The sequence below is a fragment of the Manis pentadactyla genome, chromosome 11 (genome assembly GCF_030020395.1).
Source record: "Manis pentadactyla isolate mManPen7 chromosome 11, mManPen7.hap1, whole genome shotgun sequence".
Taxonomy (NCBI): Eukaryota; Metazoa; Chordata; class Mammalia; order Pholidota; family Manidae; genus Manis; species Manis pentadactyla.
The window spans coordinates 32,145,975-32,158,057 of NC_080029.1; the positions used below are offsets into that span (position 1 = coordinate 32,145,975).

General features: G+C 53.9%; 1 protein-coding gene across 3 annotated transcripts in view; it reads right to left on the bottom strand.

Moving 5' to 3' along the window:
• Positions 1 to 6,329: 6,329 nt before the first annotated feature.
• Positions 6,330 to 12,083, bottom strand: part of GALNT16 (polypeptide N-acetylgalactosaminyltransferase 16) — a 92,527-nt gene continuing 86,773 nt past the window's right edge. For all 3 annotated transcript variants that reach the window (XM_057488362.1, XM_036913389.2, XM_057488363.1), the window contains 2 exons: positions 11,634 to 11,756; positions 6,330 to 8,406 (listed from right to left, as the gene is read on the bottom strand). In XM_057488362.1, coding sequence (XP_057344345.1) covers positions 8,269 to 8,406; positions 11,634 to 11,756 — 261 coding nt within the window. In that variant the 3' untranslated portion in view covers positions 6,330 to 8,268. The remainder of the gene's footprint in view (positions 8,407 to 11,633; positions 11,757 to 12,083) is intronic.

Here is a 12,083-nt window from a genome sequence, read left to right on the forward strand (position 1 = left end):
ATACACTTCTCAGTTTGCAAGACCTGACCACAGACATTTTCTCATTTTTTCTTTCTCCATGTCATCCTCTTTTTTCAGTTGAGGACATGGAGGCTCAGGAAGCCTAAGTGGCTTGCTAAAGATCACCTGGCGTATAAATGGCTGGAGCTAGAGCTACTGTTCTCTTCCTGCAAGGCTGGAACTCTTTTCTTCGTTCTTGCTGCCACATAGTAAAGCAGCCAAGAAATAACTGGGACACATTAGGTTATAGTAAATTTAAAATTATCCCAACTTCTTGATGAGCATGCAAAGACCCAGGTGTCTGGTGGAAACTATAGGTGAAGCCGGAGTGTCTATCAATCAGGCAGACAAAGCCACACGGGCAGTCGGCAAAAGAAGATGCCACTAGCACAAGCACAAACTCGTGTCTGAGATGAAATAATGCAAAGCAGAGAACCTTAATGCCAAGAATGCATTTGGAAAACAATAGCCCTGGCCCAGTGCAGGGAGAAAGCAGACAATGCAGCAAAGCAGCCCCAGAGCCAGCAGGGCCAGATCACTGGGGGCTGGCACCCTCCTGGGGCTCCAGAGAGGTCACTGGCCCCCGGCAGAGCCATCAGCAATTGCCTCTGTCCTTGAGTCATGGAACATCCTGTTCTCTATGGAGTTCCGGTGCTCTCTCTTTCCAGCTTGGTGACTTGGGGCATATCATCCTCTCAGCCTGTTTCTTCATCTGTTGATGATGCCGGCAGAGCCAGCCCCGGCTCACCACTTCTCAGGCTTCTAAGACTCAGCCAAGAAAAGATGGGGGTGTTGGGGGACAAGTTTTGGGTTCTGAAGTGAGACAGAGCTTTGCATAGGGCCTCAGTTTCCTTAAGTGTAAGATGGGAAAATAAAAATAGAAAAGTGTCAAGGTGGGCATGAGGATACGAACTCATACGTGAAAGGCAATAAAGGGCAATAAAGAGCATGGACCCTGGGGCAGACTTCATGACCTTAAATCTTGGCTCTGCCTCTCACCAGCTGAGTAATCTTGGGCAAGTGTGTTAACTACTATGGGCTTCAATAGTTTATAAGTTGGATAATAATGAAAGTATCTACCTGATGGAGTTGTTGTAGGGATTAAGGAAGTTAAAGTATGTGAATCTCATGACTGGTAAGTGATAGTATTGGCTGTGAGTGTTGTCAGTCAGACTTGGCCACGTGACTCCTAGTAAAATGTATGCTGGTCTTGTGGGAAGGTGCAGCACTGATTCCTTGGGTAATGAATCTTCTGGGGTGGAAGCTCTTCTATAACCAAGTCTGTGGCTGGTGTTGAGAAAGAAACTCATCAATCACACAAAGCAAGGTTGGCATGAGGCATCTGGCTCAGCAGCAACCTTGGCCCAGCCTCATACCCACCCACCCTCTGCCCGGAGAGATCCATCACAGCCCAGAGCTCTGTGGGAGGCAGCCTGCATAGCAGAGAGGCATGGCCAGCAGCACACAGCATCAGCTCTCTGAGCCTCTGTGCCAGGTGGTGACCCAGGCCCTCCAGTCGGTGGACCAGGACCCATCTCATTACCAAACCAGCTGCTTGCCAACTTGAGTATGCATTAGAGTTCCCTGGGTGCTTGTTCTGGGCCCCCAGATGGCTAGGCCCCACCCCCAGAGTTTCTGATTCAGTAGGTCTGGGTGGAGCTCTGGAATTTGCACTTCTGGTAGGTTCCCTGCTGCTGGTCTGTGGGAGGGACTGAATTTAAACCTCAATATTTGTCCTTGGGTAAGTTTTTTCTCCTCACTGAGCCCCTGCTTCATCATTCACAAAGTGGGCATACCAGAACATACCTCAGGGTGGGTACTGGGGACCAAGTGAGAGAATGCACATGCAGTGTTATCAAGTTCTGGGAACTGGGAGATGCTCAATTCGTATCGGCCTACAGCATCAATGGTGCTGAGCACTTAGAAGCAGCTAATACCTAGATTAGCTTAGAGACAGCTAATACCTAGGAAGCCTGAGGTTGTGAAGATACTGAGCTTTCAGGGAGAATGAAGAGGAAAGATGAACAAATTTAGATTGAGTGCTTCCTGTATGCAATGTACTAATTCCTAAATGCAAAAATACCATATCCTGAAAAAAACATGAACAAAAAAACAGCTAGAATCTTTTAATCAATTCATTTGGCAAGCCAGCATTTACAGTGAGTCCAAGAATCAGGCTCTGTAGTGTAGCTGTGAGAAGCATAAAGCTGGAGCAAACATAGTTCCTGTCATCAAGTCGGTACAGCCCAACAGCAAGGAGACCCATAAGGCCTAGAGCAGACAGGCCCACATCACAGTGTGTGGGAGGCGGCCGCTGTGGCTAGAGAGGAACATTCAGGATGCTGAAGGAACAAGCTGGAGAGATGCTTTCAGACAGGTGGGAGATGGGGAAGGCTTCCTTATGTAAGCAGCATTGGTCTAGGAAAACGAATAGTATTCAACCTAGCTGACAAGGAGATGACAAGGCAGAGAGTGGAAGGAAGAGCAGACGTACAGACAGCAGAAGACAGAAAGCAACTTCAAGAAACAGGGTACAGGTCAGTTTGGCTGGAAGGCAGGATAAAGGATACAGAGTGGAGCTGAGGTTGGCCTGTCTCTCTGCTGTTCAGGGATGGACAGCCTTGACCACTGGTGGCTTACAGGGCTCCCCCAAGACGGCTGCGTGTCCTCTGTGGGGTAGGTGCTCAACACATCATGGGCTTGAAGATGTTCATGCTGAAGGTGCCGCAGGGGTAAGAGTCTGCATGACCCATGAGAGGAATCCCCAAGGAGCTCAAACTGCTGCCCAGAGCCTGCTCACCTCTCCAGCGTCCATCAGGATGAAGGAAACGGTCAGTCTCCACCTGACAACTGCAGGATGTGAGACAGAGCTGGGGTCTTGCAGCACACCCAGGAAAGCCCCCAGCGCCACTCTGCTCTCCCCACTGCTGCCCCCACTGCTTACTATGACCTGGTTTAACCTTAATGACTTCCCCACTCTCCTGCCCCATGGAGAACCAGGCTCTGGAAAGCAGTCATCCCAGGGCAAGGGCTGCCCTTGCCATCATGAGCAGAGGAACTTGGGCTCAGCAGCTGTCTGAGAGGGCTGTGGGCCAGAGCGCCAGCCACATCTCAGCACGCTGCCTGCCATGCTGGGAGCTGCTTCTCACCTAGAAAACCAGAAGCAACCACCTCTGGAGACTCTTCCCTCCTGGTTCTGGACCCAGACCCTCAGACACTCCTGCCACCCCTGTTTTCCTGTGCAAACGAGGGTTTCCTGGCTGGGGGCATTTCTCCACCACTCTCATTTAGAGCCAGTTCTGGCTCAGAACTCTGGTTCTTAGATCTGGTGTGCACACATATCTGGCTCTGACATCACCTGGCCCTGGGGAGCACAGGGGTGCCTTCCTTTCCTGTGGCTCCTCCTTCTCTCAGCCAGGTCAAGTGCTGGCCTGCTCAATCAGTCCTGAGCCTATCCTGCCCCTCCCTATGTGGCTTCTCCTCCCTGGGCCTCAGAGGGTTGCAGACTCAATGTGCCTCCATATCACCTGGGCCGCTTGTCACATGCGGAGATTTGGAGTCAGCAGGTCTGGGTCCGAGCCCGGGAACATACATGCTTATAAACACCTCAGGGGATTCCAGTAGGTTACATGGACCAAACCTTGAGCCACACTTATCTGAAAGAGAAATTATTGAAAGACACACTTGGTTTTCAGATGGCTTGAGGGGATCAGAGATAACCTGAGCCAAGGAGGAACCAGGAAACCAGTCTTTCTGGAACACCTGATCATTTGCATTCATTTTCTTCAGATAAGAATCACTGATTTTTCCAGGCCCTCTAGTCCCCACTTTCTTTGCCCTCCCCAAATGAAGAAAACTGAGCCCTGGAGAAGGTTACTAGCTCAAGAAGCAAAGGGTGTGCCTGTTTGGGTTTAAATGGCTCCCGTAGCTCCCTTCCAGAATTCTGTAATTACAGAGCCGTCTACGTCACCATCATGCTGTGTGCACCAGGGTAAAAAGCCAAGCCACACAGTGGCCCGCACAGCTACCAGCCCAGCTAGTATGGCCAGCTGACGTGGCCAGGCCACACGCAGCCCATCCCTTACCCAGCCCAAGGCAGGCATTGCCCAGAATATCATTTCAAGCTCTCCTGATTCCTTGGCCCCCAGGTCACGTGAGAAGCCCCTCTTGCTGTTCCTATGGTGCCCCTTCTCTGTAGCTTTTTTGTGGTATTGTAGTTGCCTGTTTATTTGTCCACCTCGCCTGCTAGAATTAGTTCTTAAGGGCAGGGACCATTTCTGTTTTGTTTACATATGAGTCATCATCCCTAACACAGAGCCTAGTATGTGCAGGCACTCAGAAAATGTTTATTAATAATAGCAATAACACACATTTACTAACCTTTTAGAAAGGGCCAGATGCTTTGCAATTGTTAAATGAACCAGTCCTCACAAAATCTCTAGGGCTCTGACCACCCCCACCTTGCAGGTGAAGACCCCGGGTTGTGATGTGGAGTAACTGTTTAAGAGCCCACTGCCGGTAAGTGGCAGGGCGGGGATGGTCCCGGTGATGAGGTCTCTGAGGTCCATGCTCCTCCTACCCTCTTCCTCACACTTCCTGTAGTTGAATTCCCTAGCAGGCGACTGTCCTCAGTTGGCTCTGGAGCCTCTGTCCAGTCTGGTTACCCGCACAGCCTGCTGCCAGGCCAGGAGAGCCGCCCTCTCCTGCTCCACCTCGAGGTATCTATTAAGTGCCTGGTTGCAAAGACCTTTTCTGACAAGAGAACCTGCCTGGGTCCCCCTCCCTCCCACTGGAGGAAACTGATTTAGCCCACAGGAGATACCCAGAAATACCAAAGACATTGAGAACATTGTTGGGAATGATGTTGTGGACATTGTGAACCCCAGCCTTTCCTCCCCAGCCTTCTTTTCCTATTGCCCGGTAAGAGAGGCCTATACCCCACTCAGCGCCCGCAGGTCTAGGGGGCAGATGTTGCCCAGGTTATTTCTTCCCCCTGTGAATGGGGACACCCCTGGGCCTGGGGAAGAGCCTTTGTGAAGACTGAAGTCAAGTCACAGAGGCCCAGGGATGGGGGACGCTCCCAGTGGGAGGAATGGGAGGCGGGCCCCATGCAGATATCTCTCCTGCACACCCCCAGTCTCCACTGGGCGGGCTTGCTTCTGCTGCGTTATGTAAGGCCTGTTGTCAATGGCCAGCCCGGAGGACTTTTGCTGATATTTCCATGAGCTGTCTAAAGGCTAAGTCTTAGTTTCCAAGAAAAAAAAGGGCTTGGGAAAGAATAGGCCTCCATAGAGGTAGGTTTGGAGAAGGGTGAGAGAGGGTAAGACTCAGAAGCAGTACCAGAGCCCCTCAATGCTGGGAATGAAAATATAGACCCAAAGTGGAAAGCTGGCCCAGCCTGGCCAGGAGGGTGCCCAAGAAGGCAGGGAGCAGAGGGCTGTGCTCCTTGAGAGGATGGACAAATGAACAGAGACCACAGCCAGAGTCTTCTATGGTAAGTTGCCACGTTTGCCTAGCTTAGCCCAAGTTAGACTCTGCAGCCGCTCTGTGGGCTCTGAACTGGCAGCAGCCAGGGCTTTGCTCTGGGCCCCTCCGGGCTGGTGATCAGAAGTTGTGGGAAATCCCAGATGAGCAGCCCTGAGACAAGGTGGGGTAGGGGTGGAAAAGGCCGCATTCAGGAGTGGTCCACTTGCACACTGGCCTGCCCACTGCAGTTCACACATGTACCAAAGCGGAGTTTATTTTTACCTGGTTAGGTTTAGCTTCTGATCACAGAAATGGTGGGGGCTTTCCACTGGTTTCCATGGAAACATTAGGCAGAACATTTGCCTCCTGATCAAACAATAGGTTGGTGGGACTCTCTGGAATTATTTGGCAATTTCTGCCTAGGAAGATTGTCCCCCTGCATTTGTACCACTGCCTTCTTGTGCAGTAGAGGAGGGGAAGGCAGTTCAGAGGGGCCAGGGCTGGTGCCCTGGGCAGGAGAGAGGATTGGCAAAAGGCAGGCATTCAGAGAAGCCCCAGAGAAGTTTCCATTCTGAAGCCCCAAGTAGAGTCCTGTGATGAGGTTACAGGAGCTGGACTCGGTCCCAGCCTGCCCCCGTAGCAGGGCCACCCGCTGACTCCCCCTGGAGTGGCCAGAGTCTCTGGGGTACCATGGGCACATAGGCCATGTTGCACATGCTCAGGTGCTGGAGGGAGTTAGGCCGGAGCATGTTCAGGTTCACTTTATCAGAGCAGAGGCCCTGGCTTCCCTACGAGGCAGGGGAGGGCAGAGCCAAAGGGCTTGGATCTGGAGTCAGAAAGGAGGGCGCTGGTGCACATGAACATGTGAGAAGTGGTTTTATTCCAGGTGTGTGTTCCATAAAGACAAAGTCCACAGGGACAGCTAGTGGCACATGCTTTGGTAAAGAAGAAAAGCAAAAACAGAATAGGGCTGTGTCCCATACAAGGGCGCTGACCAGTGCTGAGCCTGGTCTGACCACAGGGAAGGGGGGCCCCGGAAGCTCTCCGAGCAGCAATCCTCTTCCATTCAGTGACAGAAGCCCGAGCTCCTGCATCCCTAGAAGGCCACGCTGCCCACAGGGTGGACATGGACAACAGAGATGGCAGTGGGTGAACCATCACGACAGAGGATGGGAGAAGTGTGGCCCTGGGGGGTGCACGGCAGGGCACATGGGCACTGCTGAGAGGATGCCACTGAGAGCCCTCCAGGGCGGGTGCTGCAGCCCACAGATCCTGGCCCCAGGGACTGCATGGAGGGAGCAGAGTGACAGCAGTTAGGCACCAGGAGGGAGACGGAGCACGGCAGCTCAGGTGGAGGGCAGCTCCAGTCCGGGGCAGAGGTTCAGACCCTTTGGGATCAGGGACCTCTGCAAGAAGCTGGGGAAGTCCATGGGCCCCCTACCCAGGAAAATGCATGTATGCATACACATGTACTCTTTGGGGGACAATTTCAGGAGATGCCTAGACCCTCTGAAATCCATGATTCCCTGGGGTCCTAGACTGGTCTGCTTTGGGAGGGGGCCCCCTAGGGGTACTGGTATCACCAGTCTTTTGCCCAAGATCACACTGCTGAGCCACTGGAGCACAAGGACATGGGGAACAGCAGAAGCCCAGGCCAGGGGGGGAAGGGGGAAAGAAGCCCAGTGGCTGTGAGAAGGAGCCATAAGCCAGCCTCCCAACCCACTGCGGGGCCTGACCCTTGCATACCTCCCTCCTGCAGTGGGGACAGGTGGGACAAGGCTTAGCCTGGATGACTTCCTCCCTAGTGACTTAGGGAATGTTTACACCCCTGAATGGAGCTCCCATTCTCTCCAGCCACTCCAACCCCATGATGCTTGCTGTATTTACAGACATACAGGCTTTAAGAAGGCAGAAGTCAAAAACTATGAATGAGGATGGGCTGTGCAGGGTGCACAGTGGCTGCCTGTCCTGATGTGGTCAACATGGTGGACAGGCGGGACGGGGACAGGGTGCCAGCTGGTCACTAAGGCCCAAGGGAGAGGTCTTGACCTAATACATGGCCATACAGAAGTGGGATCTGTTTACTAAACCGTCCTCAGACTGTTCCGGAAGATCTCCCTGCAGCCCTTGCTAAGAACATGGAGCCCAGAGCACAGGACTGGAGGCACAGTGCCCAGGACTGGTCCAGCGTGGGAGGAACCAGGTCCTCAGGAAGGGACCCACTCTTTTTCGTGCTTAGCTCCTCTTCCCTCCATGTTCTTCTGCAAATTCCCATTCTTTGTCCCTCTCCCAACTTGGCCCCTGCCCGGAACACGCCACTAAGCCTCCACTTCCTTCCTGTTCTCCACCTGTCCCTCTCCTCCCGCCTTCAGACTCCCCATCCATGCTGCCACCTTCTCCTCCCAGGCATGATGCCACGGGCAGGCCACAGGACCCAGCAGGGTGCCTGTGTGGGCTCTGTCCTGGCTCTCCCCAGCCAACAAACCAATGTCCGGACCCCCAGGAGGGGTGAAGGGTGGGAAAAAAAGGGCCGAGGGACCTGCCCGGTCTCTGCCAGCAGCTGTCCAGCACCCTGACCTTCTCCTCTCCCTCGGCAAGGCCAGAATGGCAGCGGGCGTCGGGGCGTGCTTCCCTGAGTCCTCCCCATAGCAGCTCTGGAGAAACGGGTGTCGTGGCAGGGCTGTTTGCTGATGATGCCGGCAGAAATGTGAGATGGAAAAGGCCTGCTTTACGCTCCCCCACCCTAACCCCCTTCCAGTCCCGAAGCCTCATGCAAAGGGTACAGGAGGTCCTGGGCTACCGTCATGTGTGTGGCAACAGCTGCCACTGCTGGGCCGGGGCGTCGGCCTGGCACTTGCTGGTCACCAGCTGGGCAGGCTTGGCCTCCAGGCAAAGGCCGCTGACTGAATGCTGGATGAAAGAGGCTTTTCTCCTCCATCTCTGGGGGGAAAGGCAGAGTAAGATAATAATGATTAAAATAAATAATAAGAAAATAATGATTAAAAATGATCATAACTGAACCGTCATTTCACATGTACGTATGTGATCCTGGATATACCTGGGACACACCCGCCTCATTTAAAACACACTGTGACTCTGGCACAGGGCTCTCCACCCCACGCCAGCTTCGCCCCTCCTCCTGCTGCTGTGGTTGGTATGAAGTTACTGTTAGAAGCCCAAGGGCTGAATGGATCTAACCCAGAGAGGTATTTTGTTTGGCTTGCACTGGGTTTATTTAAAATTTGGCCTACTTGTCACCTAAAAATCCACGTTTCCAGCTTCCATCTAGAGATGGGCCCAGTTCCTTTTGTGCACCAGTTGCCAGGTTGAGGAGCTGCTGTCACCGTAGGTGCAGCTCTGGTTCCTGCTCACACAGCCCTGTCCCCTCCCTCCTTTTCCCCTCCAGGGCTGCCCCACCTGCTTCCCATAGCTCTGGAGTTTGTGGGTCCTGGCCTAAGTGAACCTTTGACTTCTTTCAACAAGATTTCTTCTTCCTGCAGCTCTAAGCTTCTGACCTGGCCTGAAACTGTGTGGCTGGTCACCTACACCCCTTAGTGGAACGGGCTGCCATCTGTGCAGTGATGAAGAGGGAGGCCAGCGTGATGGTGGGGGGACTTGAGTCCCCTGTCGGAGTCATGGAGGGGCTGCTGGGCCTCCTGGATCTCCCCTTCCCCAGGTGTGACAAGGAGGGGAGCTGGTCCTGTGGAATACTTTGGAGGCTCCTGGGTGGAGGATGGAGTGTTGTTGGAAACACTTAGGAGCAAGGATGAGGCTGAGACCCAGAGAATAAATAGCAAGATTGCTCTATTTTTGGTCTCTCTCCTATTTGCCTCCCATGCATCCATCTCCCCTCTATCTATATCCACCTTGCTCACAGTAAGAAGTGGGGACTGCTCGTGACCACGTGGGTGGAGCCCATAGGGCTCTGACAGGGAGGGGCCGTGCTGTCCTTGGAGCAGCTAGGAGAATGGAGCTGAGCTGCACCTCACTGCGGGGCCAGGCCCAGGGCTGCAGGGGCACATGGGGTGGGGGTGGGCAGGGGGTGCAGAGAAGGGAGCGAACTGGGGGTGTGAACAAAGGGTGGACGGTGGGGGCTGTGGGGCCTGGTGTCCCTTTGGGAACGCAGAGCAGCGGGGTGTGGGACTGAGAACCAGCCTCTCTGACCCATGTGGCCCCAGCAGAGGTCTAAAGGTCACACACCAGCCTGAAGGTCAGGGCCGGTGGGTGGGACAGGGCCTTTGGTTCCTCTGGAACTCCCTGTCCTACTGCCTTGGGCTCTTCTAGTCTCTGGCCTCCTGGGAGGGGCTGGCCACACTCTCCCAGCTGGGCATTGCAGGACCACATCCTCCTTTCATCCCTGTGGTCAACACGATCTGTACATTCCCTGACACAAGTCAGGCACCAGCATTTTGTTTTATTAAGAATGAATTAATTACCCAAGCATTAGGAGGGGCTCCCCAAGATGCAGGATTCTGCCTTTCTACCACTGCCATCAAGCACAGTCTCGGGGTCTCCCTGACTCTCCCAGCCACTCAGTGCTGGGCCCAGTGGAGACACAGCAACCCTCACAGCACACTCGCATCTCCAGTCTCGGTCCTTGCAGAATCCTGGCAAGGCAGACAGAGCAAGCCCCTCATTTTACAAGTGAGGAGACTGAGGCTCAGTGAGATGAGGGGGTGACCGTGCTGACACCAATACCACCTATAGTGCACAGGGACCTTGGACATATGACACTCAAGTGGCCTTGGAAACAGGGCCAAAGGGGGACCAAGAAGGCAGACCCAGATTCAAGAAGATACTGGCAGTGGGAGAGCTGTGAGCCTGCCCCCCTGGAGGAGAGGGGCACAGCTGCCCAGGATGCTGTTGGCGGCCTAGCAGGAACAGAATGAAAGGGGCCAAGGGAGATTCCTACGAGCCCGAGGCTGGCCCAGCACGAAGGGGCAGAGGGGTGCTCTGTTCCTGGCAAGTGTGCATGGTGGCTGCCCGGGGAGCTACCTCCCAGCTCCAGTCTCAGCAAGGAGCGGTAGGAGAGGTCGAGGCTTGACCCTCAGAGAAGCCCATGCTCCAGGTGAAGGGGAGCCCGAGGACCCCCCTCACCACAGGGCAGGGGCAGAGGGCAGGCAGTGGGGGCAGGCAGGACAAGCCGCATCTCCCAGTCAGGAGGTGCTTCAGCAGTGTCCGGCACGCCCAGCAAGGCCCACAGTTCTCACACACCCACGTGCACATACCTACGCTGGCAGGAAGGGACGAATCTGGCTGCTCTTCCAGAATGGCATAGCAACCTGCCAGTCATCCCTAAATGGCCGACCCAGGCAAATGGAAAAAGGTGGGAGGAACACCCTGCAGGCTAAATTGAAGAGCCCCGTGCCCTCCCAGGGCGGGCAGACCTCTAGCCTTGGTGTCCCATTTCCCGGGTAGAGGCGCAGCCCTCCCAGTCGGGAAGGGAGCTGGGCTGACTCAGTTACCGGCTGCTGTGTGCCTGGAGCAAAGGGCTTCACCTTTCTGAGCATCCATTTCTTCCTTGACAGGTGTGCGTGACCTGTGTCCCAGGATTCATGAGCACAAGGTGGGTATCGGGCCAGCTTGGAAATCACTGTATCTGGACCTTAGTTTCCCCAGTTCCCCAGCAGTTAGGAAACATTTATTGAGCATTTACCATGTGCTGGGTTAAGACTGACCTGGGTTGGAATTCCAGCTCCACCCCCTTCCCAGCTGTGTGATCTGACACATGTTTCTTAATTTCAGTGAGCCTCAGTTTACTCACCTATAAAATAGGGATAGTACCAGGGCCCACGTCACAGGGTTGCTGGGGGACTAGATGAGACAATCTATGTGAGACCCGCAGCTCAGGCCCCCAGTGAAAACCAACACAGTTTGGGCTGTGGTGGTTGTCCAGGGTAGGGATACGTTGTTGACAATACAGATAGGCCCTGCCCTCATGGAGTTCACAGGCTGGCAGGACAGGCATTTAACAAATATTTACCTGAAGAGTAAAACTATAAGACTTGACCTAGATATTGACTTAGGCCCCCACAGATCCTCACTCTGCAGGGCTTATTTGAGTCTATTTGTTTCAACCTGGGGCTCCCCTCCCAGGAGCTGCCACTCCTACTGCCTATCCCCCTGGGGCTGATGGCCATCCTGTGCCCAGGGGTGGGGAGGCTTACCTGCCTGCCTTCTCTCGGGTTGCACACCTGCAGTATGACCAGGGACCCGGGAGAGATGGAGGTGGAGGTGGCGGTCAGGCACTTCCCCTGCTGCTGGATGAGATGATCACTGAACAGCCATGCCTGCAGGACAGGGTCCAGAAAGGCCGAGTCAAAATGTGCAGTGATGGATGGAGAGATGGGTAGATAGATAATAAACCAAATATGCTGTGTATTTTGGTAGAATTTTCTACAAATAGGGGTGGGTGTATGGGTAGTCACTACCATTTTTCAAACTTCCTATGTTTGAAAATTTTCATAATAAAATATTGAGGTCAGGAAGCTTGGTTGGAGCTGGCGCTAGAGGACAATTAAGGTTGTACCAAGGAGTGCTGGGGAACGGGAGAAAGACAACATGGGACCAGGGCAGCCAGGGAGCTGGTGCATGCTGGGGGTCTCCATGACCTACTC